The sequence below is a fragment of the Pogoniulus pusillus genome, chromosome 3 (genome assembly GCF_015220805.1).
Source record: "Pogoniulus pusillus isolate bPogPus1 chromosome 3, bPogPus1.pri, whole genome shotgun sequence".
Classification (NCBI taxonomy): Eukaryota; Metazoa; Chordata; class Aves; order Piciformes; family Lybiidae; genus Pogoniulus; species Pogoniulus pusillus.
In genome coordinates, this window is record NC_087266.1 from 1,096,409 (window position 1) to 1,120,784 (window position 24,376).

The 24,376-nt window shown below is 55.5% G+C and overlaps 2 protein-coding genes across 2 annotated transcripts in view; one reads left to right on the forward strand and one right to left on the reverse strand.

The window, feature by feature from the left end:
* LOC135188828 (retinal guanylyl cyclase 2-like) overlaps nucleotides 1–3,092 on the reverse strand; it is a 30,045-nt gene extending 26,953 nt beyond the window's left edge. The window contains 3 exon segments of the mRNA XM_064168534.1: nucleotides 32–78; nucleotides 81–332; nucleotides 2,315–3,092. Of these exon segments, the coding sequence (XP_064024604.1) occupies nucleotides 32–78; nucleotides 81–332; nucleotides 2,315–3,053 (1,038 nt within the window). The 5' untranslated portion in view covers nucleotides 3,054–3,092.
* The window catches only part of TSKU (tsukushi, small leucine rich proteoglycan), a 103,822-nt gene that overhangs the window by 24,762 nt on the left and 54,684 nt on the right, over nucleotides 1–24,376 (forward strand). The gene's annotated exons all lie outside the window — the stretch shown is intronic.

The window sequence follows — 24,376 nt, forward strand, 5'->3', positions numbered from 1 at the left end:
CCCAGACAGCCCCAGGAGAAGGCATATTTACCTGGGTGGCTTCCAAGCCCTCGATTATTTCACCTCTGTGTTTGGCTTCCTGAATGCATCCAGGAAGGTGCTCCCTGCAGACTGCAGTGTGACAGTCAGCACAGCATCATAGGCCTCCTGCAGCCTGGCGTCCGCGGCGAGGGCGCTGAAGGAGTGGTTCTGGTAAGGCAGGCTGTAGAGCAAGGTGTCATAGGGCACGAAGACATATCTGCCACCTGCCAGCCCCATTTCCAGAGCCTTGGTGAGGAAGGTGGCCTGCTCCTGCCCTCCAACCAGCACAGAATGCATGCACAGCACCAGGACTGAAACACAAGCACCACAGACAGCCTGGTTACAGCATCACAGAGTCATTGAGGCTGAGATCACCAACCCCAGCCTAGGATCTGACACCACCACTTTTACTGGGCCATGTCACTCAGTGCCACATCCAGGCTCTCACAGTATCACCAAGGTTGGAAGAGACCTCATAGATGATCAAGTCCAACCCTTTACCACAGAGCCCAAGGCCAGACCATGGCACCAAGTGCCACGTCCAGTCCTGCCTTGAACAGCTCCAGGGATGGCGACTCCACCACCTCCCCGGGCAGCCCATTCCAGTGTCCAATGACTCTCTCAGGACCTCCAGAGATGGCAACTCCACTACCTTCCTGGGCAGTCCATTCCAGGGTCTAATTACCCTTTCCATCAGGAAGTGCTTCATAATACCCAGCCCAAACCCTCCCTGGTGCAGCTTCAGGCCATGCATGCCCTTTTGCCTTGTCACAGGTTGCCTTCTCTGAACCTCCCATTCTCTTTTGCCAAAACCCAGATAAAACCAGCCACTGCTTCAATGCTCCCAAAGCTTGTGCTTTGCCATTACATGAACAGGCAGCAACCAACAGAGATGGCTGTGCTGTGCTCCACAGAGGATTCATCAACCCCCCAAGCACTTGTGCATTTGTCAAACCAGCAGGGACAGGTGCAGCAAAGCCAATTGAACAGGGTCAAGTGCAGGGTTCTGTGCTTTGGCCACAACAACCCCAGGCAGCACTACAGGCTGGGGCCAGAGTGGCTGAGAGCAGCCAGGCAGAGAGGGCCCTGGGGGTGCTGGCAGAGAGGAGCTGAAGAGGAGGCAGCAGTGCCCAGGTGGGCAGCAGAGCCAATGGCATCCTGGGCTGGCTCAGGAGCAGTGTGGGCAGCAGCACAAGGGAGGTTCTTGCACCCCTGTGCTCAGCACTGCTCAGGTCACACCCTGAGTCCTGTGTCCAGTTGTGGGCTCCTGAATTGCAGAGAGCTGTTGAGGTGCTGGAAGGTGTTTGGAGCAGGGCAGCAAGGCTGGGGAGGGGCCTGGAGCACAGCCCTGTGAGGAGAGGCTGAGGGAGCTGGGGGGGTGCAGCCTGCAGCAGAGGAGGCTCAGGGCAGAGCTGATTGCTGCCTGCAGCTGCCTGCAGGGAGGCTGTAGCCAGGTGGGGTTGGGCTCTGCTGCCAGGCAAGCAGCAAGAGAAGAAGGGGACAGAGCCTCAAGCTGTGGCAGGGCAGGTCTAGGCTGGATGTGAGGAGGAAATTCCTGGCAGAGAGTGATTGGCACTGGAATGGGCTGCCCAGGGAGGTGGTGGAGTGGCCGTGGCTGGAGGTGTTGCAGCCAAGCCTGGCTGGGGCACTTAGTGCCATGGTCTGGTTGGGCAGGGCTGGAGGAGCTTGGAGCTCTCTTCCAACCTGCTTGGTTCTATGGTTCTATGATTCTAATCTCCTGATTGCTACCTTGTTAAAAAGTGAGTGATGCTCTTTCAGTTGAAATGGATTCAACTCACTTGGCTGAACTGAAAACTTAACACTGCCTTTGGAATGAACTGGTAGCACCTCAGTGTTACAGAACACAGCCCAAGAGCTGCTTTCTCCCTAGCAAATGCTGGCTGAGAATTAGCCAGAAGTCCAACTGCTGTGCCTACTGCACAAAGTTGCTGCTAGAAAGTAGCAGGATATCAGGGAATCTGAAGGCATTTGAGGAAAAACAGCACTGAAATGGAATCTGGTAATGCACAGGGGGCTGGAACTGGCTGCTCCTTGTGGCCCCTTCCAACCCTGCCCAACCTAGCACCCAGCCCTGGCCAATGCTCAGCATTCTTTCACTTGCAGCTCTGGCTCCATTTGAGTCAGAAGTAAAACTGTTCTTGACTTGAACCATTTCCAACTGAGACTCTCTGAGCTGTGCCCGTTGGATGACAATGCAGCCCTACCCTGGGGACAACAAAAAGCCCACTCTGGGGACAACAGAAAGCCAAGGAATGAGACTGCCAGCACTTACTTTTAATGCCTTCAACTCCTTGGATCTCATTCCAGGTCTCCTCCATGCCCTTTTCTCCCCCGCGCAGGGATGTAACGATGCCTACAGGAAGCCCCTGGCTCCTGAGTGCACTTGCTAGCTTGCTGGCAGTGTCCATCCAAATAGCCTCTTTGGAAGCAATGATGCCAACGTGAGCCCAGCTGAAGTGCTTCATCACTGCAAACAAGACTTGGGCCGGAGAGGGCAAGGTCCTGGCAAAGGTAGGGTGATGGAAGGCGGAATCCAGCCGGTAGCTGACACACATCCAAGAGAAGATGGCTTTATTCCAGTCTTCCCCTAGAAGTGTGGCCACCTCGCAGAGTCCAGGGTTCAGGGGGCCTATGAAAGCTGAAGAAAGCTTCCCAAAGCCAAGGAAGCTAAGCAGAGCTCTTGGTGTGTCGCATTCCTCTTGCAGAACCACATAATCCAGCCTGTGGCCGAGAGGGAGCGAAGGATCTTTGCTTATCCGTTCCACGGCTAGCCTGGCAGCCAGCTGGGGAAAGGCCTTGGAAAAGAGGGGGTCACAGTCCCAGGGGCCAAGCACACCAATTTTAAACACAGAAGACTCTGCTGCACAGCAAAGCAGGACAATTCCCAACAGCAGCCACCAGAGAGCCAGGAAAAGTGTCTTGAGTGAACGCCCAGCGTTGGATTGATGCAATCTGCTGTGCCTGGGCAGCAGCCAGAAGGAGCTGCGAGGACACCACAGGAGAGCTGACATCTTCTACAGGTGGGGAGGGCTGCAGGAAGGCAGGCAGAGCACTGCCAGCTGCTGGAACAAGAGATTGTGTTTACCCTCCTGTATCTGCAGGTAGGCACAGCTGAGGCAGCCCAAATCACAGAACTGACCAGGTTGGAAAAGACCTTTGAGATAATTAAGTGCAACCTAACACCTCCTGATTAACTAACCCCTGGCACTGGGTGCCTCATCAGCCTCCTTTAAACACCTCCAGCCATGGGGCCTCAACCACCTCCCTGGGCAACCCACTCCAGCCTCTCACCACTCTCCTGCTCAACAACTTCCTCCTCACCTCCAGCCTCACTCTCCACACCTCCACCTTTGCTCCATTCCCCCCACTCCTGACACTCCCTCACACCCTCAAAAGTCCCTCCCCAGCTTTTTTGTACCCCCCCCCCCCCCCCCGCCTTCAGCCTGCTCTAGGGTAGGGTGTCCCTGGGCATGGCAGGGGCGTTGGCACTGGCTGATCCTTGAGGTCCCTTCCAACCCTGCCTGATTCTATGACTCTGGTTTGCCCTATCTCTACTCTCCTCACTCTGGCGAGACTCCACCTGCATTACAGCATCCAGCTCTGGAGCCCCTGTTACAAGGAGGATCTGGGCATGATGGAACATATCCTGCTCTAGGGTAGGGTGTCCCTGCCCATGGCAGGAGGGTTGGAACTAGATGATTCTATGGACCTCGCCCTTCACAGCCAGGAACAGGAGCTGCAGAGCCACCACAGTGTCCCTGCCACCCAGAGTGTCACTCTGTGGCTCAGACGTGCTGAGCCAAGCAGGTTGGTGCCCCAACAGCAGCAGGTCCCTGCAGCAGCTCTACCTGCTCAGCACTGGAGAGGTATTTTTATCCCGGATCCTCAGCTGCGACCTGGAGCACTGCAATGCAGTCCTCTGCATGTCCTCTAGCTCCACAACAGACACCTCCAGGGAAAGCCACCCACCCACAAAGCAGGCCCTTCTCACCTGTGGCAGTCCTTGGATGCAGGTCTGCCCCTCAAGGAGAGGGGGAGCAGGGCCAGCCTGCCCTGCAAGCGTGCTTCAGCGCTCGCCTGGGACACTGCTGCTGGGTGGGGGCTCTGGGACCATCCACCCCCTGCCAACCAAAACGATTCTATGAGGCTGACATCTTCTTGTCCCTTTTACTGAGGGCCTTCTTTCCCCTCCAGGCCTTCAGGAGCTGGGGTACATCCCTGCAAAGCCTTAGCTCCTCAGTGAAGGTCTTGAGGAGCTCCAGGGCTGCCTGACTCTGAGGTGCCCCCGAGCAGAGATGTGCTCATCTCTAAGTAATTGCAGAGATGGCATCTTAAAGCTTGTCCTGGGATTAGTGGGATTTAGCTCCTGGGATCTGCCTCTGAGGAGCAGCTCTGTAAGCCCCTCTGCAGTGCAGCAGGGAGTGATCCTCTTCTGCCCTGTGAGCAGCAGAGACAAGAGTTATTTTAGCTGTAGGGCAAGGGCAATATTTGATCTGGGGCTTCACCAAGCTCTAATATTCCTCTTTCCCCCCTTTATTCCTTCCACCCATCATGAAACACAGAGAGGTTTTTATACTGGTGTCAAGGTCTTCTTGGTTACTTCCCTGGGTCTTCAGAGACTCAAGCAGGTTGGCAGAGAGCTCCAAGCTCAGCCAGCCCAACCTAGCACCCAGCCCTGCCCAACCAACCAGACCATGGCACTAAGTGCCCCAGCCAGGCTTGGCTGCAACACCTCCAGCCACGGCCACTCCACCACCTCCCTGGGCAGCCCATTCCAATGCCAATCACTCTCTCTGCCAGGAACTTCCTAACAACATCCAGCCTAGACCTGCCCTGCCACAGCTTCAGACTCTGTCCCCTTCTTCTCTTGCTGCTTGCCTGGCAGCAGAGCCCAACCCCACCTGGCTACAGCCTCCCTGCAGGCAGCTGCAGGTAGCAATCAGCTCTGCCCTGAGCCTCCTCTGCTGCAGGCTGCACCCCCCCAGCTCCCTCAGCCTCTCGTCCCTGGGCTTGTGAGCACTTTAAGGACTGGGACAGCTGAAGATAGTTACCAGGAATCACACTTGGGAAGCAGCTGAGAGGAGCACTGACATCAGATCTGAGCTCAGGACTCTGCTTTGTTTGCTCCTGCTGCAGTAGGTTCTGATCACTTGGGGGTTTAATCAAAGCATGAAGTGAAACAAAGCTCTTGCAGGCAGGAGTCTGACTTTCTGAATTGAGCTGAAAAGGCTGATTTCTTCCTGCCCAAATGTACCACATCTCTCTGTACTTATCCTGTGCTCTCTGCTGTCTCATTGCTTTTGGTACCAACAGTGGCACTGCACTGGAAGTCAGGGGTCTCAAACTCCCAAGGAGGAGCTGCTGAACTCCAGTGGGGCTTCTAGGGGTTACTTATGCATTAAAATGTCCCTTGTTGAAAACAACCAAACCCCAGAATCACAGCATGGCAGGGGCTGGGAGGGACTCCAAAGCTCAGCCAGTCCCACCCCCTGCCTCAGCAGACTCAACTAGACCAAGTCACACAGGAACACATCCAGGCAGGGTTTGAATATCTCCAGAGAGGGAGACTCCACAGCCCCCCTGGGCAGCCTGTGCCAGGGTCTTGTCAGCCTCACAGGGAAAAAAATCCTCCTCATGTTTCCATGGCACTTCCTCTGCCTCAGCTTCCACCCAGTGCCCCAGAGCCTGGCTGCAGCCTCCTGGCACTCACCTGCACAGCTTTATCAACGTGCCTGAGGTACCCTCTCAGTCTCCTCTCCCAGCAGCACAGCCCCAGCCCCCCCAGGCTCTCCTCCCAACAGAGCTCTTCCATTCCCTTCAGCATCTTTGTGGCTCTGTGCTGGACTCTCTCCAGCAGTTCCCTGAGGTCCTCCTTGAACTGAGGGGCCCAGAACTGGACACAGCCCAATGAGGTCCGAGAAGGCCAAGGGCAGAGTCCTGTACCTGGGCAGGAAGAATAAACTGCAGCAGTCCAGGCTGGGAGGTGACTGCTGGAGAGCAGCCCCAAGGATGGCAATGATGGGGGAGAACATCCCTGGCACAGCAATGTGCCCTGGGGGCCAAGAGGCCAATGGGGTCCTGGGGGGCATTGAGCAGAGAGTGTCCAGCAGATCCAGGGAGGTTCTCCTGCCCCTCTGCTCTGCCCTGCTGAGACCTCATCTTGAGCACTGCCTTCAGTTTGGGGCTCCCCAGTTGCAGAGGGACAGGGATCTGCTGGAGAGGGTCCAGAGGAGGCTATGAGGATGAGGAGGGGACTGGAGGGCACTGCCTGGTGAGGAGAGGCTGAGGGCCCTGGGGCTGCTTAGTCTGGAGAAGAGAAGACTGAGAGGGGATTGAATCAATGTCTGTAACTATCTGAGGTTGGGGGTCAGGAGGGGGGGACAGGCACTGCTCATTCTTCCCTGGCACAGGACAAGCAGCAATGGATGGAAGCTGCAGCACAGGAGGTTCCAGCTCAGCACAAGGGGGAACTTCTTGCCTGGAAGGGTCCCAGAGCCTGGCACAGGCTGCCCAGAGAGGCTGTGGAGTCTCCTTCTCTGGATCCTTTCCAGGCCTGTCTGGATGTGTTCCTGTGTGCCCTGAGCTGGATTGTGTGGTCCTGCTCTGGCAGGGGGTTGGGCTGGATGCTCTCCTTGGGTCCCTTCCAACCCCTGACACCTGTGAGCCTTCTACAGCCAATGCCCTGCTCATCTCCTCTACATCCGAAAGAGCATCCGGGAAGTTCCCCTCTGCTGTTGATAACTCAGACCCAAAGCAGGGCATTAGCTCTGACACTGCTCCACCACACCTCTCTGCCGTACTCCCTGCGGCCAGCGGAGATGCTCAGGCTCCGCAGCCGCCCCGCTCCCCGCGGGAGGGCTGAGCCGCAGCTCCGCCGCTTTGCTTTAACTTTTCAGAGCAGAAGAGGGTGCTCTAATCTCTCTCTCTGGCCTCCTGCAGCAGCCTGCCAGGAGCCGCTGCTGCTGCTCTGAGCGGTCCAGACCTCCTGGAAGCAGAACGCGTTCAGTAACGGGGGTGGCTGGGCGAATCCAGAGGGCACCACCGAGTCAAGCTGCTGCTCCGCAAGCCTCCTGCAGCCAGCGGAGAGGAGCAGGGGAAAGGGGCTGGCTCCTCTTCTGACTCTCTTATCTCCAGCGGCCATGGGGCAAAACTGATGGAGGGCAGCATGGCAATGCTCACCTCTCCACGTCCTCTGAGCCTTAAGTAGCAGCTCCAGCCTTGGAGGATCTGCCAGGTTCCCTCATCTATTGTTCCAGCTCTCAATTACCCTCACCAGTAAAGATGCCCACTGAATGATCTGGGGTAGGGTGTCCCTGGCCATGGCAGGGAGCTTGGATCTAGATGATCCTTGTGGTCCCTTCCAGCCCTGGCTGGCTCTCTGATTCCACAATGTCTAGTGTGTCTGGTTTGAGCTCCCTGCAGCTGGCTCTCACTCCACTCTTGCCTGAGGAACACAGAGCCCAGGAAGCACAATAATTACCAGCTCCCTGTAGACATCTGCCTTTGGAATGGGCTGCCCAGGGAGGTGGTGGAGTGGCTGTGCCTGGAGGTGTTGCAGCCAAGCCTGGCTGGGGCACTTAGTGCCATGGTCTGGTTGGTTGGGCAGGGCTGGGTGCTAGGTTGTGCTGGCTGAGCTTGGAGCTCTCTTCCAACCTGCTTGACTCTATAAAGGCAAAGCAAACCACAGTGAGACAAAGAGAAAGGAGAAAAGCAACCCAAGGTTGCAGTACATCTCCTGGCAGACCAAGAGTGATGGCCCTGGCCAAGCCTGCTCATGCAGAGTGGGTAACAAGGCTTCTGCATGCCTCAGTGGGCTGGTGGATGGTTGCCTGACCTTCTTACCTTGTGCTACGTTGCAAACTCTCCCACGAGCTCACAACCTCCCTGGAGCACTCAGTGGGGCCTGCCAGAGCTGAGCAGTGGCATCTATCCCTGCAGCAAAGCCTGAGTGTGGACTGAGCTGCGCTGCTTTTGCACCCACGCTTCGCCAGCCCTGTGGAGGGCATTGCCCCATGACATCTCCTGTCTCAGGAGGTCTCTCCTAGCCCCTGGCACCGTTGGCAGCTTGAAGAGGACAGCCAGTTGGACAGCCTTAGCTAAACAGCTGAGCCTGCATATGTTTGCTGCAGGGACTTAAACTTGCTCTTGGGGGTCCTAGTGGGTGGGAGGTTGAGCATAAGCCAGCAATGTGCTGTGGTGGCCAAGAGGGACAATATCATTCTGGGGTGGATTAAAAGGGGCTAGTAGGTCAAGAGAGGTTCTCCTGCCCCTCTACTCTGCCCTAGTAAAGCCTTGTCTGGAGTACTGTGTCCAGTTCTGGGACCCCGAGTTCAAGAAGGACCTCAGGGAACTGTTTGAGTCCAGCACAGAGCAACAGAGATGCTGAAGGGAATGGAAGAGCTCTGTTAGGAGGAGAGCCTGAGGGAGCTGGGGCTGTGCTGCTGGGGTAGGAGAAGACTGAGAGGGGACCTCAGTCATGTTGATAAAGGTGTAAGGATGCCAGGAGGCTGCAGCCAGGCTCTGCTGGGTGATGCCCAGTGCCAGGCCAAGGGGCACTGGGTGGAAGCTGAGGCAGAGGAAGTTCCGTGGATACATGGGGAGGAATTTTTACCCTGTGAGTCTGACAGGACCCTGGCACAGGCTGCCCAGGGGGGCTGTGGAGTCTCCCTCTCTGGAGATATTCAAACCCTGCCTGGATGTGTTCCTGTGTGACCTGCTCTGGGTGGGACTGGCTGAGCTTTGGAGGTCCCTTCAGGCCCTGCCATGCTGTGATCCTGAGGCACAGTACAAGCTACAGAGCACTGCTGCTGTATCTTCCTCCCCCTCTCACCTTGTCTGCAGCAATCTGAACCTTTGTCCCCTGTTTTCAGGCTACCCAAACACGTAGTCAACATGTGGTGGAAGAGCAACAGCCTGCTCTTCTCCAGGCTAAAGAGCCCAGGTGTCTCAGCCTTTCCTCCTAAGAGAGCTGCTCCAGAACCTCCTTCATCTTTGTAGCCTCCACTGGGCTCTCTCCAGTAGTTCCTTGTCTCTCTTGAACTGCAGAGCCCAGAATAGGACACAGTAGTCCAGGTTTGGCCTCACCAGGGAGCAGAAGGAGAAAAGATCCTCCCTTCTCCTGCTGGCCTCACTCTTCTTTATGCCCCCCAGGATACCACTGGCCCTCCTGTGTAAAAGCACATTGCTGGCTCGTGGTGAACTTGCTGTCCACGACAATCCCAAGCTCTTTCATCTGTGGAGATGCTCTCCAGCAAGACAACCTCTGAGCTGTGCTGCTGCAGGGAGTTTCTCCTCCCCAGGTGCAGGACTCTACACTTGACCTTCACTCCTCTCACCCCAGCCCTCCAAGCCTCTCCAGCTGATGGTTATGTGATCAGATGTTGAGGTGTGTCTCCCCTCCTGACCCCCAGCCCTCAGATAGTTACAGACATTGATTCAATCCCCTCTCAGGCTTCTCTTCTCCAGACTAAGCAGCCCCAGGGCCCTCAGCCTCTCCTCACCAGGCAGTGCCCTCCAGTCCCTTCATCATCCTCATAGCCTTCCACTGGACCCTCTCCAGCAGATCCCTGTCCCTCTGCAACTGGGGAGCCCAAAGCTGAAGACAGTGCTCGAGATGAGGTCTCAGCAGGGCAGAGCAGAGGGGCAGGAGAACCTCTCTCCATCTGATTGGTTGACATTAGGTCAAACCAGGGCTTTTGCTTTGCTTTCCTTTCCTTTCCTTTCCTGTGGTTGCTTCCCCCAGGACAGAAGGAGGGGCAGCAGGGGTGGAACATGTCTGGGTAAGCCAGGACATGTTCAGGCACATTTTGGCCTATTTAGACCTACCCCAACAAAATCCCAGTGCAAACATTGCCCTAATTCCCACCCAGGTGCTGCAGGTGTCCCCAGCAAGCCCCCAGGCATTAATCATCCTCAGCAGGCAGCTGCAGGCTAACACCTCCCTAAGTCCCTGTTACCTGCTGCTGCAGCAGGGCAACTGCAGGATGCCCTCAGAGAAAGGCAGAGAGGAGGAAGAAAAACCAGGTCAAAGCTGCTGGTGGGAAGAAGCACTGAGCCAGGAGGCAGACAGTTACTTTAAACAGCAGCAGCCTGCTCCTGGTGCTGCTTCTCAGGGTGGTGGTCACAAAGGGTCTGCCCCAAAGAGCTGGGATAAACAAACAGCATGCTCAGGGAGCTGGGACAAACAAACAGCATGCTCCTTGTGCAGGGAGAGACCCTTCAGAGCCATTGCACTTCCCAAGGGCATCTGTGGCCAAAGGGCCAGGGCCTTAGCAGCTGAGGATCAGCAGCATGGCACCAATGTGCCTTATGAAGCAATTAGCTTCAGCCAGGCTGAAGAGAGGCAGAGCCCCAGAGCTGCAGCTCAGTTCCCCTGGTGCCTGTTTAAAGGAATTGATAATGTCTTAGTCTCTTTGGGGGTGAAAGTGTTGCTGCTGATTAAAATCCCCTGAAGACCTACATCTCCTAAGCTGATGATAAGCCTCTCAGGCTGCCTGCATGATGCTCTGCTACCTCCAGTGCTGGTGTGCATGAGCAGCAGACACGAGGCATCCTCCTGGCCCTGCTCTGGACACTCTCCAGCATCTCCACAGCCCTCTTGTCCCAGGGGCTCCAGAGCTGGATGCAGGACTCCAGGTGGGGTCTCAGCAGAGCAGAGCAGAGGGGGAGAATCCCCTCCCTGGCCCTGCTGGCCACACTGCTGCTGCTGCAGCCCAGGCTCTGGGCTGAATTTCTATCATGGAATCATAGAATCAGCCGGGCTGGAAGAGAGCTCCAAGCTCATCCAGTCCAGGCTAGCACCCAGCCCTATCCAATCCAGCCTGAAAGCTCTGCAGCACTCCTGAACAGCCATCTCCAGCCTGTGCATTCTGCAGACCTCCTCACCATGATCAGAGCCCACTGAAGCCAGCCCCTGGGACTCTCTCAGGCTCTCATCTGTGTGCCTGACAAGTTCCTCTGACAGACAGGCTCAGTGATTTGTCTCCTGGTAGATGGTTTTAGTAGACAGCTTTGGAGAAAGTGGTTTGCCATCTGTCTGTGTCCACCCATGGCAGCTTAATGGAGAGTAATGATCCTTCCAGACCCTCTGAGTGGAAGCCATCAGCTGAACCAATGGGAGAAGCTGAACTATTGCCTCACCCAGCACTTCCAATTCACCTTCCAGTCCCTCCTGTCCAACAGGTGCTGGACTTGGAAGTGGATCTCTGTCACTCACCAGGACCCAGGCAGAGAGAGATCTCTCCCTTTGGCTCCCCAGGGAAGTTAGCATCTGGTAGAAGAGTCCTTGGGCAGCTGCTGATGGATTTTTCTACCTCACTTTCTGTTCCTGCAATCTGAACTGGTCTGAGATTGGTTTTCTCCTTGTGGCTTGCCCTGACAGCAGATCTGTCATAGAACCAGAGAATGGTTTGACTTGGAAGGGACATGGAAAGATCAACTACTGCAACCCTCCTTCAGTGAGCAGAGACCTCTCCCACTGCATCAGAGAGCCCTGGGCAGACAGAGCTGGGCACAGAGGAACCAAAGGAGGTCCAAGAAGGACAAGTGCAGAGTCCTGCACCTGGGGAGGAAGAATAAACTGCAGCAGTCCAGGCTGGGAGGTGACTGCTGGAGAGCAGCCCCAAGGAGAGGGAGCTGAGAGTGCTGGGGGAGAACATCCATGGCACAGCAATGTGCCCTGGGGCCAAGAGGCCAATGGGGTCCTGGGGGGCATTGAGCAGAGAGTGTCCAGCAGATCCAGGGAGGTTCTCCTGCCCCTCTGCTCTGCCCTGCTGAGACCTCATCTCGAGCACTGCCTTCAGTTTTGGGCTCCCCAGTTGCAGAGGGACAGGGATCTGCTGGAGAGGGTCCAGTGGAGGCTATGAGGATGAGGAGGGGACTGGAGGGCACTGCCTGGTGAGGAGAGGCTGAGGGCCCTGGGGCTGCTTAGTCTGGAGAAGAGAAGCCTGAGAGGGGATTGAATCAATGTCTGTAACTCTCTGAGGGCTGGGGGTCAGGAGGGGGGGACAGGCTCTGCTCACTGCTCCCTGGCACAGGACAAGCAGCAATGGGTGTAAGCTGCAGCACAGGAGGTTCCAGCTCAGCACAAGGGGGAACTTCTTGCCTGGAAGGGTCCCAGAGCCCTGGCACAGGCTGCCCAGAGAGGCTGTGGAGTCTCCTTCTCTGGAGCCTTTCCAGGCCTGTCTGGATGTGTTCCTGTGTGCCCTGAGCTGGATTGTGTGGTGCTGCTCTGGCAGGACTGGATGAGCTCTTTGGGTCCCTTCCAGCCCCTGACTCCTGTGAGCCTTTTACAACCAATGCCCTGCTCATCCCCTCTACATCCAAAAGAGCATCCAGAAAGTTGCTCTCTCTTGTTTAGAGTCTCTTTGGGTTCTTCCCACCCCCTAGCATCCTGTGATCCTCTGATCCTGTGATCAGATGCCCATGAGCTGGTGCCCAATTCAAGCCTGCACCTCCTGAGACTGGAACAGTGCAGTGAGAGCAATATCTGTGGCCACAGACCCACTGAGTGAACGAACCAAACCCACAGGTGTTGGAAGGGAGCCTCTGGAGGTCTTCTAATCCAACTCCCTGCTGAAGCAGTGTCACCCAGAGCAGGCTGCATCAGGGCACATTCAAGCTGGCTGTGACAGTCTGCAGAGAAGGAGGCTGCAGAGCCTCTTTGGACAGCCTGTTCCAGTGCTCAGCCACCCTCAAAGACACCAGGATGCTGTGTTCAGAGTCAGCCTGAGGCTCCCGTGGAGGCCACCTCTAGTGCCAGAACAGACACCTAACAACATGCAGAGGACTTGGAGCAGCTCAGCAGTGTCACATACACTTTCACTCTTGCTCATCATGCATCCAACTACCTGCCAAGGGCAGGTTTTCTCCTTGGAGGTGTTTGATGGAGCAGATTTAATCCAAGAGGACACTGGCCCTGACTGCATCATGTTAGCCCATCTATTATTGAGGATCTGTAGCTGCTGGTCCCTGGGTGGGTTGCTGTTGCCTCCCAGCTGGTCTTCCCCTGAGCTTGGGCTGTCTGTTTGTTTTCCTGGTGGATGTGCTTGTGCTTGCTGTGTGCCAATGCAGTGCTGGTTTGGCCCAAGAGGAAGTGTCAGCTGGCATGTATCTCCAGGAAGGAGGCAGCTCCTGCCTCTGGAAAAGGAGCAGAGCCACAGAGGGGAACTCTTCAGCAGTGCAAAGCTAACACAGCCTATCTGCAAAACTAAACCATCCCAGCCCCAGAGAAGGGCCTGGGTTGGAAGGGACCCCCAAAAGCCATCCAGTCCAACCCCCTCTGCAGCAATCAGAGTGTCCTCGACTGGATCAGCTTGCCCAGAGCCCTTTTGAGCCTCTTCTTGAATATCCCCAGGGACAGGGTTTGAGCACCAACCTGGGCAACCTGTGCCAGTGTTCCACTACCCTCATGGTAAGGAGCTTGTTCCTAACGTGCAACCCAAATCTGCTCTTCTCTGCTCTGAAGCCATTGTCTCCTCTTGTATCACCACAGGCCCTTGCACACAGTCTCTCTGCAGCCTCCTTGTAGCCTCCTTCAGCTACTGGCAGGCTGCTGTTAGGTCTTCCTGGAGCCTTCTCTTCTCCAGGCTGAACACCCCCAGCACCCTCAGCCTGTCCTTGTAGCAGAGCTGCTCCAACCCCCTGAGCATTTCTGTGGCCCTCCTCTAGACCTGCTCCACCAGGTCCATGTCCTTCCTGTGCTGAGGGCTGCAGAGCTGGGGGCAGTACTCCAGGGGAGGTCTCCCCATACAAAGTGGCAGAGTCACCTCTCTGCTTCTGCTGGCCATGCTGCTCGTGGTGCAGCCCAGGCTGTGGTTTGCCTTCTGTGCTGCAAGCTCACTCTGCCTGCTCCTGTCCTGCTTCTTGTCCATCAGCACCCCAAGGTCCTTTTCCAAGGGCTGCACCAAGTGGAGATCTGTCCCTCAGCATCTGTCACTCCATGGAGTGCTGGCTGCTGTCCCAGAGCTTCTCCCTGCTCGCTACAGCGCAGCAGCTGCGAGCTGCATTACTCACAGATGTCTATAATTAGGGTCCAGCACTGCCTTCTGATGGCATCTGAACCAAAAAGGCCTGTGAACACTGACCTTGGGCCAGCAAAGAGTCACACCCTGTGCGCCTGTGCTGTTCAGTTTCACCAGGTTAGCTCACCCTCATTACCTCAGAATGGTCATCAACTCATTTTGGCTGGAGAGGACCTTTTGAGACCACAGAATCATAGAATGCATTAGGTTGGAAGTGACCCTTAAAGGTCATCTTGTCCAAAGCCCCTGCAGTTAGCAGGGACATCTTTAACTGGAATCACAGAATCAGAATCACAGAATCAGTCAGGGTTGGAAGGGAGCACAAGGAGCAGCCAGTGCCACCCCCCTGCCATGCCCAGGGACACCCTACCCTAGAGCAGGCTGCACACAGCCTCAGCCAGCCTGGCCTCAAACACCTCTGGAGGTGTTGCAGCCAAGCCTGGCTGGGTCTCCTAAGGTGCAGTCAAGATGAGTGTGACCAGCAGGTTCAGGGGAGATCCTCTTGTGGCCCCAGTGGGGCCACATCTGGAGCACTGAATCCAGTTCTGGGCTCCCCAGTTCAAGGGAGACAAGAAGCTACTGGAGAGAGTCCAGCAGGAATTACAAAGGTGCTGAGGCAATTGGAGCATCTCTGTGGGGAGGAAAGGCTGAGAGCCCTGGGGCTGTTAGCCTGCAGAGCAGACAGAGAGGAGTTCTTCATCCTGATCCATAACTGCACAGCATCAGGCTCTTTTCAGTGGTGCCCAGGGACAGGAGAAAGGACAATGGGCACAGAGTGGAGTACAGGCAGGAAATCACAGAACCAAGCAGGCTGGAAGATAGCTCCAGGCTCAGCCAGCCCAACCTAGCACCCAGCCCTGCCCAACCAACCAGACCATGGCACTAAGTGCCCCAGCCAGGCTTGGCTGCAACACCTCCAGGGACTCTATGCTGTGGGGGTGACAGCACTGGAACAGGCTGCCCAGGGCAGTTGTGGAATCTCTTTCTTTGGACATTTGTCCACCTGGACACAACCCTGTGCAGTTTGCCCTCTCTGGGTGACCCTATTTTAACAGAGCCTTTGGACCAGATGAACTCCAGAGGTCCCTTCAAACCTCTACCACTCAATGATTCAGGAGGTGAGGGGACAGGCTGAGGGCCCTGGGGCTGCTTAGTCTGGAGAAGAGAAGACTCAGAGGGGATTGGATCAATGTCTGTAACTATCTGAGGGCTGGGGGTCATGGGGGGGACAGGCTCTGCTCACTGCTCCCTGGCACAGGACAAGCAGCAATGGATGGAAGCTGCAGCACAGGAGGTTCCAGCTCAGCACAAGGGGGAGCTTCTTGCCTGGAAGGGTCCCAGAGCCTGGCACAGGCTGCCCAGAGAGGCTGTGGAGTCTCCTTCTCTGGAGCCTTTCCAGGCCTGTCTGGATGTGTTGCTGTGTGCCCTGAGCTGGATTGTGTGGTGCTGCTCTGGCAGGGGGTTGGACTGGATGTCCTCCTTGGGTCTCTTCCAACCCCTGACATTCTGTGAGCCTGTGATGTGCTCCTGTGTGTCCTGAGCTAGACTCTGTGGTCCTGCTCTGGCAGGGGGGGTTGCACTTGATGAGTGCCTTCCCAGCCCTACATCCTGTGAGCCTGTGATTGCTCTCCTGTCACAACGATCAGACTGTGAACCCCAGGAGGCAGGACAACACTCCAGTGATGGTCCTGAGCTACCTTCTGCCTTGCCTGCCCTCTCTATCTCTTCTCTGTTCAGACCTTCACTTCTTTTGTCCTCGTAGATGCTGCACTCCGAAGCTCCCTGGCCCGCCGGGGGCCCTGGCAGCAGAGTTAAGAAGAGGTGCCAGCTATAAATGGGGTGACAACCAGCCACAAATAAACTGAAGGGCTGGGCTGCCACGGCAGGGGGGCTGCCACCATGTGTGGGACACATTGCTTCCCCTGCCACTGGCAGCCCAGGAATGGCTGCTGTGAGCCACCCATGGCAAGCATCCAAGTCCCCATGTGCTCAGACACAGCAGAATCCCAGCTCAGCCCCCACTCCTCACAGCCCCTGCTACTCCCTGCCTTCCTTGGGTGTGTTTTAAATAGATGGGCTCTTTAAATAGCCATGGCTTCAGATGGAAGAGGAGGCTGAAGGGAGACCTTACTGGGCTCACAGAATCACAGAATCACAGAACCAAGCAGGCTGGCAGAGGGCTCCAAGCTCAGCCAGCCCAACCTAGCACCCAGCCCTGCCCAACCAACCAGACCATGGCACTAAGTGCCCCAGCCAGGCTTGGCTGCAACACCTCCAGCCACGGCCACTCCACCACCTCCCTGGGCACTGAGTGGCAGAAGCTGCCTACTTCTCCCTGTCAGCCTCTGCCAGTGTCTTGGTCAGGGAAATGGGCTTGGAAAATAAAACAACAGCCAAAAACCCCCACCAAAAACCAAAACTAAACCAAACCAAAACCAGACTAAGCCAAAAAAAACCCAAAACCAAACCGAACCAAGCCAAAACCAAACAAAAAACCAAAACCAAACCAAACCAAAAACCAAATCAAATCCAAGCCAAAACCAAACCAAAAATCAAACCAAATCAAAGCCAAAACCCAAACCAAACCAAACCAAAACCAAACAAAAAACAAACCAAAAGCCAAAACCAAACTAAACCAAAAGCCAAACCAAATCATAATCAAAGCACATAAAAACCCAAAACCAAATCAAACAAAAAACAAAGCTAAATCAAACCAAACAAAAACCCAAACAAACCTGAAAACCAAATCAAATCAAAACCCAAAACTTGAAACCAAACCAAACAAAAACCAAATCTAAACCAAACTGAAATCAAAACCAAACCAAACCCAAACCCAAAAGCAAACAAACCTAAAAACCAAAACCAATCAAAAAAACCAAACCAAAAACCAAGCCAAACCACAAACCAAAGCCCAAACCCAAATAAAAAACCAAAACCAAATCTAAACCAAACCAAAGCTATCAAATAACAAACCACTGATTAAAAATCTTCTCAGCAGCACAGAATCATTGAGGCTCAAGGAGGCCTCTGAGATCAGCAACTCCAGCCTATAACCTAGCACCACAACATCAACTGAACCATGCCACCAAGAGCACATCCAATCTCTCCTTAGAGGCTTCCAAGGATGGTGACTCCATCCCAGTGCTTCTGTTGTCTTTGCTAACCAGATCAAGGAGTGATACAGAAGCACAGACTCACAAAAGCTTACATGTTGGAAGGGACCTCCAGAGAACATCCAGTCCAACCCCCTGCCAGAGCAGGGTCCTCTAGGGCAGTCCACACAGGAATGCATCCAGGTGGGCTTGGAAAGGCTGTAGAGCAGGAGGCTGCACAACCTCTCTGGGCAGCCTGCTCCAGGGCTCTGCCACCCTCACACCAAAGAAGTTTCTCCTCCTGTGGAGCTGAAACCTTCTTTGCTCCAGTTTGGATCCATTGCTCCTTGGCTGATTGCTGTGCAGCACCCAACAGAGCTTGGCCCCCTCCACCTCTCAGCTGTTTGTAGACATCGATCAAATCCCCTTTCAGTCTTCTCCTCTCCAGACTAAACAGCCTCGGGGCTCTCAGCCTCTCTCCACAGGGGAGATGCTCCCACTCAGAAGCTGAATTAAGGCAGGATGCTGGCTTTAAAGGCTGCAAAGCACTGAAGCTGTCCAAAACATCTGCACTTCTGCACGCTGGAGCAAGGAGGATGCAATTTGTTTTGCATGGGGCATGATGTTGGCTGGTCTCAAAGCAAATGCTACTATGCATAGCAGTGTCCAGTGTGATCATAGAATCTCAGAATCAGCCAGGTTGGAAGAGACCTCCAAGATCATCCAGATGAACAAGGTGATGGCTGCTCCCACCAAACAAAAATAGCCAGTTGTGGCTGCTCCCTCCCTGGAGGTGTTCAAGGCCAGGCTGGATGAAGCTTTGAGTAACCTGTTCTAGTGGGAGTTGTCCCTGCCTATGGCACAGGGTTGGAACTGGATGAGCTTTGAGGTCCCTTCCGACCTAAACCATTCTGTGATTCTATGGCCTGGAAAAGAGGAGGCTCAGAGCAGACCTCATTCACCTCTACAGCTGCCTGCAGGGAGGCTGTAGCCAGGTGGGGTTGGGCTCTGCTGCCAGGCAAGCAGCAAGAGAAGAAGGGGACAGAGTCTGAAGCTGTGGCAGGGCAGGTCTAGGCTGGATGTTGTTAGGAAGTTGTTGTCAGAGAGAGTGATTGGCATTGGAATGGGCTGCCCAGGGAGGTGGTGGAGTGGCTGTGGCTGGAAGTGTTGCAGCCAAGCCTGGCTGGGGCACTTAGTGCCATGGCTCAGTTAATTAGAAGGTGTTGGTTGATTTGTTGGACTCAGTGACCTCGAAGGTTTGTTTAATGCTGTGCTGTGATGTCCACTGAGCATTGGCTGGAACAGCTTCCTCCAGTACAAGCAGTCCTGAAGCAGTCCTGGAAGCAGGATTTGGGCTGGAAACACATCCATGATGTCCATTGGAGTAGTTGCTTGGCTTGGTTTGGCTCCATGGCCAAAGGGCTGCCTCAGCAGCCTGCCTTCTCCACGCCTGGTGCAGAGCTGAGAGCTCCCAGGGAAGCAGCTCAGAGCTCCCTGCTCGGGTGGGGCAAGCACATACTTTTCAGATGATGGCTGAGGAAATGCACTTCTTGGTAATCCATAAGACAGGGATGGTGCAAGAAGTCCTGGAGTTGTCTTCTGGCAGAGGCCCTGGATAACACTGTGCTGCCTGACTTCACCCTAAAACCATGCCTGGGCCCAGCCTCCCTGCAGGCTGAGCTTCTAGGGAGGGTAGAGGAAACTCCCAGCTGCTAGCAGCCAGGAGCAGACACCAAAGCTAAGCCTCTTGTCCTTGCAGGGTCTGTGAAAGCAGACATGCACCTACCTATCTATCCCCCTCTGCTGAGACCCACCTGGAGTGCTGCATCCAGCTCTGGAGCCCCTGGGACAAGAGGGCTGTGGAGATGCTGGAGAGTGTCCAGAGCAGGGCCAGGAGGATGCTGAGAGGCTGCAGCAGCTCTGCTGTGAGCACAGCCTGAAAGAGTTGGGGCTGTGCAGGCTGGAGCAGAGGAGGCTCCCAGGGGACCTTCTTGTGGCCTTCCAGCATCTGAAGTGGGCTCCAGAAAAGCTGGGGAGGGACTTTGGAGGGTGTGAGGGAGTGTCAGGAGTGGGGGGAATGGAGCAAAGGTGGAGGTGTGGAGAGTGAGGCTGGAGGTGAGGAGGAAGTTGTTGAGCAGGAGAGTGGTGAGAGGCTGGAGTGGGTTGCCCAGGGAGGTGGTTGAGGCCCCATGGCTGGAGGTGTTTGAGGCCAGGCTGGCTGAGGCTGTGTGCAGCCTGCTCTAGGGTAGGGTGTCCCTGGGCATGGCAGGGGGTTGGCACTGGCTGCTCCTTGTGCTCCCTTCCCACCCTGACTGGTTCTGTGATTCCATGATCCCAGGAAACATCATTTTTAGTGCCTGCTTCCCTCTCCTTTCCCCACCCTCATAAAAAGTTTCCTGTGACTTCATTTCAAGATTGGGATGTGGAGCAAAAAGAACCCAGAGGAAGCCTTTAAAACAATCTTCCTGGGAGGTCCTGGTGAAGCCAACTGTCAGAGGAGGGAGGCAGTTGCCCTTTGGATTTGCAATCCAGCTAATGAGCTGGGAAGCAGCATCTGATCCGAGCAGGGCACCGAGCTGCTGAGGTTGATATTTCCAGGCCTGTCAGCCTGTGCATTAAAGACAAAACAGAAAGGATCCGAGGCACAGGGAGGGAGCAGCAGGGCTTAATGAGGCACCCTGGGGCAGTTCGGGAGCGCTGGGAAGGAGACCACCTTGTCTGCTGAGCCCTCCTTGCCTGTGCTCCTGGTGGCAGCCTGGGATGCAAAGCTGAGCTAAAGGAGGGGCTCATTGCTGCCTCCTCCTGAGGCCCCTGCAGGGATGCAGAAAGGCTGGAAGCAGGCAGCAGCGAGAAGGAGGAGGGGAAGCAGTTCTCAGAAGGATGGGTGGGCAGAGGCCAAGGGGATGAGACTGAAGAAGGCCAAGGGCAGGGTTCTGCACTTTGGCCACAGCAACCCCAAGCAGCACTGCAGGCTGGGGCCAGAGTGGCTGAGAGCAGGCAGGCAGAGAGGGCCCTGGGGGTGCTGGGAGAGAGGAGCTGAAGCTGAGGCAGCAGTGCCCAGGTGGGCAGCAGAGCCCAACCCCACCTGGCTACAGCCTCCCTGCAGGCAGCTGCAGGCAGCAAAGAGCTCTGCCCCCTTGCTGAGGGTGCCTGGATCAGACTGTCTATAGCATTGATAAAAGTATCAGCACAGGTCCCAGCATGGACCCCTCAGGGACACCACTTGTCACTGCTCTCCATCTGGATTTCAAGCATTGAGCCCTCTGGAATCATAGTCACACAATCAGTCAGGGCTGGAAGGGAGCACAAGGAGCAGGCAGTGCCAACTCCCTGCCATGCCCAGGGACACCCTACCCTAGAGCAGGCTGCACACAGCCTCAGCCAGCCTGGCCTCAAACACCTCCAGCCATGGGGCCTCAACCACCTCCCTGGGCAACCCCTGCCAGCCTCTCACCACTCTCCTGCTCAACAACTTCCTCCTCACCTGCAGCCTCACTCTCCCCACCTCCACTTTCGCTCCATGATGTGACCATGCAGCCAATTCCTTATCCACTGAAGAGTTTCCCCCTGAAATCCATATCTTTATTACTCTGCCTGTAGTGTCTTGAGTTATGGTGGTGGTCCTGCCTGGGACTCATCTGCTTTACAGTTGAAGACTCCCTTCTGCACATCATGTAAACCCAAAGCATCTCCTAAGCTTTGCACCCCACCACAACCACCTCTCACCAGGCAGCCCTATCCAAGCAGCTCACTTCCCAAACCAGCCAAGCCTTAGGAGCATCTCTGCCTGTTCCTGCTCTCTGCAACCACTTTGCCACACGTGTTAGCATGTCAGGCCCATCCTGGAGACCAGGCTCCATCCACTCATGGATTAGCAACAATTAAGCACCACTCATCGACCTGGTCCAAACTGGACCTCCCTGAACTGAACAGGAGCCACACTGGATCTTGTTCTTTCCACTTCTGGGGCTAATTATTATGGCCTAAACAGCAGCAGGCTTTCCCTTTGTCTCTGTGCCATGCTTGTTAGCATTGTTTCTCCCAGCAGCTTTTCATCTCAATGGAGGCAATTGTGCCTGGCTGACATTTTAATTCTTTCCAGCTGCATCTGAACAAAATGACACAAATTAAGTGGAAGGGCTTGGGGAAGAGGGGGGAAGGAAGCTCCCAGCCCCCAAAGTCTGTCCCACAGAGAGGGGTTTGTGCTCGGTGCAGCAGATGCTCAGAAGATGCCATGAAGAAAGGATTTGGTGCCATGAAGAAAGGATCTGATGCCATGAAGAAAGGATCTGATGCCATGAAGAAAGGATTTGGTGCCAGGAAGAAAGGATCTGGTGCCATGCTGACAGCATGGGTTCAGCCCCAAGGGTGTTGTGTTGCAGCAAGAATGCCACTCTCTGTAGTGTCTCTAACTTAGGGACATGGCATAATGGTGGCTTGGCAGTGATGGATGAATGTTGACTCAATGATCTTTAAAGGTTTCTTATTTGAGGGACTTTCTGGGTTGAAGCACTAGGGGGAATGCATCCAGCTCTGGAGCCCCTGGGACAAGAGGGCTGTGGAGATGCTGGAGAGTGTCCAGAGCAGGGCCAGGAGGATGCTGAGAGGCTGCAGCAGCTCTGCTGTGAGCACAGCCTGAAAGAGTTGGGGCTGTGCAGGCTGGAGCAGAGGAGGCTCCCAGGGGACCTTCTTGTGGCCTTCCAGCATCTGAAGGGGGCTCCAGAAAAGCTGGGGAGGGACTTTGGAGGGTGTGAGGGAGTGTCAGGAGTGGGGGGAATGGAGCAAAGGTGGAGGTGGGGAGAGTGAGGCTGGAGGTGAGGAGGAAGTTGTTGAGCAGGAGAGTGGTGAGAGGCTGGAGTGGGTTGCCCAGGGAGGTGGTTGAGGCCCCATGGCTGGAGGTGTTTGAGGCCAGGCTGGCTGAGGCTGTGTGCAGCCTGCTCTAGGGTAGGGTGTCCCTGGGCATGGCAGGGGGTTGGCACTGGCTGCTCCTTGTGCTCCCTTCCAGCCCTGACTGGTTCTGTGATTCTGTGAACGGATCCAAGCTAGAGGAGGGGAGGTTTAGATGAGATGTTAGGAAGAAGTTCTCCAGCAGGAGGGAGGTGAGACACTGGCACAGGTTGAGGGTGGTGAGGCACTGGCACAGGTTGAGGGTGGTGAGGCACTGGCACAGGTTGCCCAGGGAGGTAGTGGAAGCCTCATTCCCGGAAGGTTTTTAAGGCCAGGCTGGATGTGGCTCTGAGCAAGGTGACCCAGTGTGAGGTGTCCCTGCCCATGGCAGGGGGGCTGGAGTTGGATGAGCCTCGAGGTTTCTTCCAACCCTGACAAATCTGTGACTCCATGTCAAAGGTAAAAAAGAGTCAAAAAAGTCCTAGTATTGAGCACAGGGAACAAGATCAGACTGGTTCAGCAAGCCACAGGGCAACACAACTAAGACTGATGCTGGATTAAACTGCCCTGAAACCAGAAGATTAAACCAGAGAGGTTTGCTTGCCATGAATGTGCTACTGCCTCATGGCAGTGAGCAGGGATGGAAAAGGGTTTGGCTTTGCAGTGGTTCCTCCTTCTAACACCACACTCATGGTCACACCAGCTGCCAGGCAGGGAAAGCCTTTTCTCCTTGCTTACTGTAACACATCCCCATCATCTTGGCAGTGCTACAGGCTGGGGCCAGAGTGGCTGAGGGCAGCCAGGCAGAGAGGGCCCTGAGGGTGCTGGCAGAGAGGAGCTGAAGCTGAGGCAGCAGTGCCCAGGTGGGCAGCAGAGCCAATGGCATCCTGGGCTGGCTCAGGAGCAGTGTGGGCAGCAGGACAAGGGAGGTTCTTGTGCCCACCCCTGTGCTCAGCACTGCTCAGGCCACCCCTGGAGTGCTGTGTCCAGTTGTGGGCTCCTGAATTGCAGAGAGCTGTTGAGGTGCTGGAAGGTGCTGAGAGAAGGGCAGCAAGGCTGGGGAGGGGCCTGGAGCACAGCCCTGTGAGGAGAGGCTGAGGGAGCTGGGGGGGTGCAGCCTGCAGCAGAGGAGGCTCAGGGCAGAGCTGATTGCTGCCTGCAGCTGCCTGCAGGGAGGCTGTAGCCAGGTGGGGTTGGGCTCTGCTGCCAGGCAAGCAGCAAGAGAAGAAGGGGACAGAGCCTCAAGCTGTGCCAGGGCAGGTCTAGGCTGGATGTTAGGAGGAAGTTCCTGGCAGAGAGTGATTGGCATTGGAATGGGCTGCCCAGGGAGGTGGTGGAGTGGCTGTGGCTGGAGGTGTTGCAGCCAAGCCTGGCTGGGGCACTTAGTGCCATGGTCTGGTTGGTTGGGCAGGGCTGGGTGCTAGGTTGGACTGGCTGAGCCTGGAGCTCTCTGCCAACCTGCTTGGTTCTGTTATTCTATGACCTTAAAGCTGTTTTCTAGTCTCTGTGATCCCCCCAAGAGCCAAGTGATGCTGGCAGGTTCTCACAGCTCCCACCCTAACACCTGAGGAAACAGCGCTGGGATGTGCTGAGCTGAGAAATGAGGAGCTGGGGGGAGGGGAAGTCTGTTTTCAGCCTTTGCCGTGGTTTTAATTTTCTTTAGAGCTGTGTTTGAGCAGGTCTCAGCAGGGGTCTGGAGCTGTGAATGCTGCCAGGCTTTCGTTCTGCCACGCAGCTTAAGCTACCTCCATAAATCCCTGCGGATCTCAGGCGTCCGCAGTGGAAATGGAGTTCTGGGACACTGCTTTGTTCATTGCCCTCTGCTGCAGCTCCTGCAGACCCTTCTGGCTCTAGCTCTGAAAGCAGGAGGCACAGGAAGGAGCAGAGGGCAGAGGAGATAAGAAGAAATTCCTGATGTATAACAGACGGTTTGTTTGGTTTAGATTTGGGTTTTTTGCTCCTGCAGAAAGGGTCTCTGGAAACTAAGTCGAATTCCTTGGGGGATTTAAAGGAACCTGACACTGCCTCTCTGTTCTCTTCACTTCAGAGACCTTGCACCGCAGGCTGTGGCTTCCTGACACATTTTCTTTGGCAGCACCACTGGCTTAAAGGGTCTCTTACAGCCACAGAGTCACAGGGTCACAGAACCAAGCAGGCTGGAAGAGAGCTCCAAGCTCAGCCAGCCCAACCTAGCACCCAGCCCTGCCCAACCAACCAGACCATGGCACTAAGTGCCCCAGCCAGGCTTGGCTGCAACACCTCCAGCCACGGCCACTCCACCACCTCCCTGGGCAGCCCATTCCAATGCCAATCACTCTCTCTGCCAGCAACTTC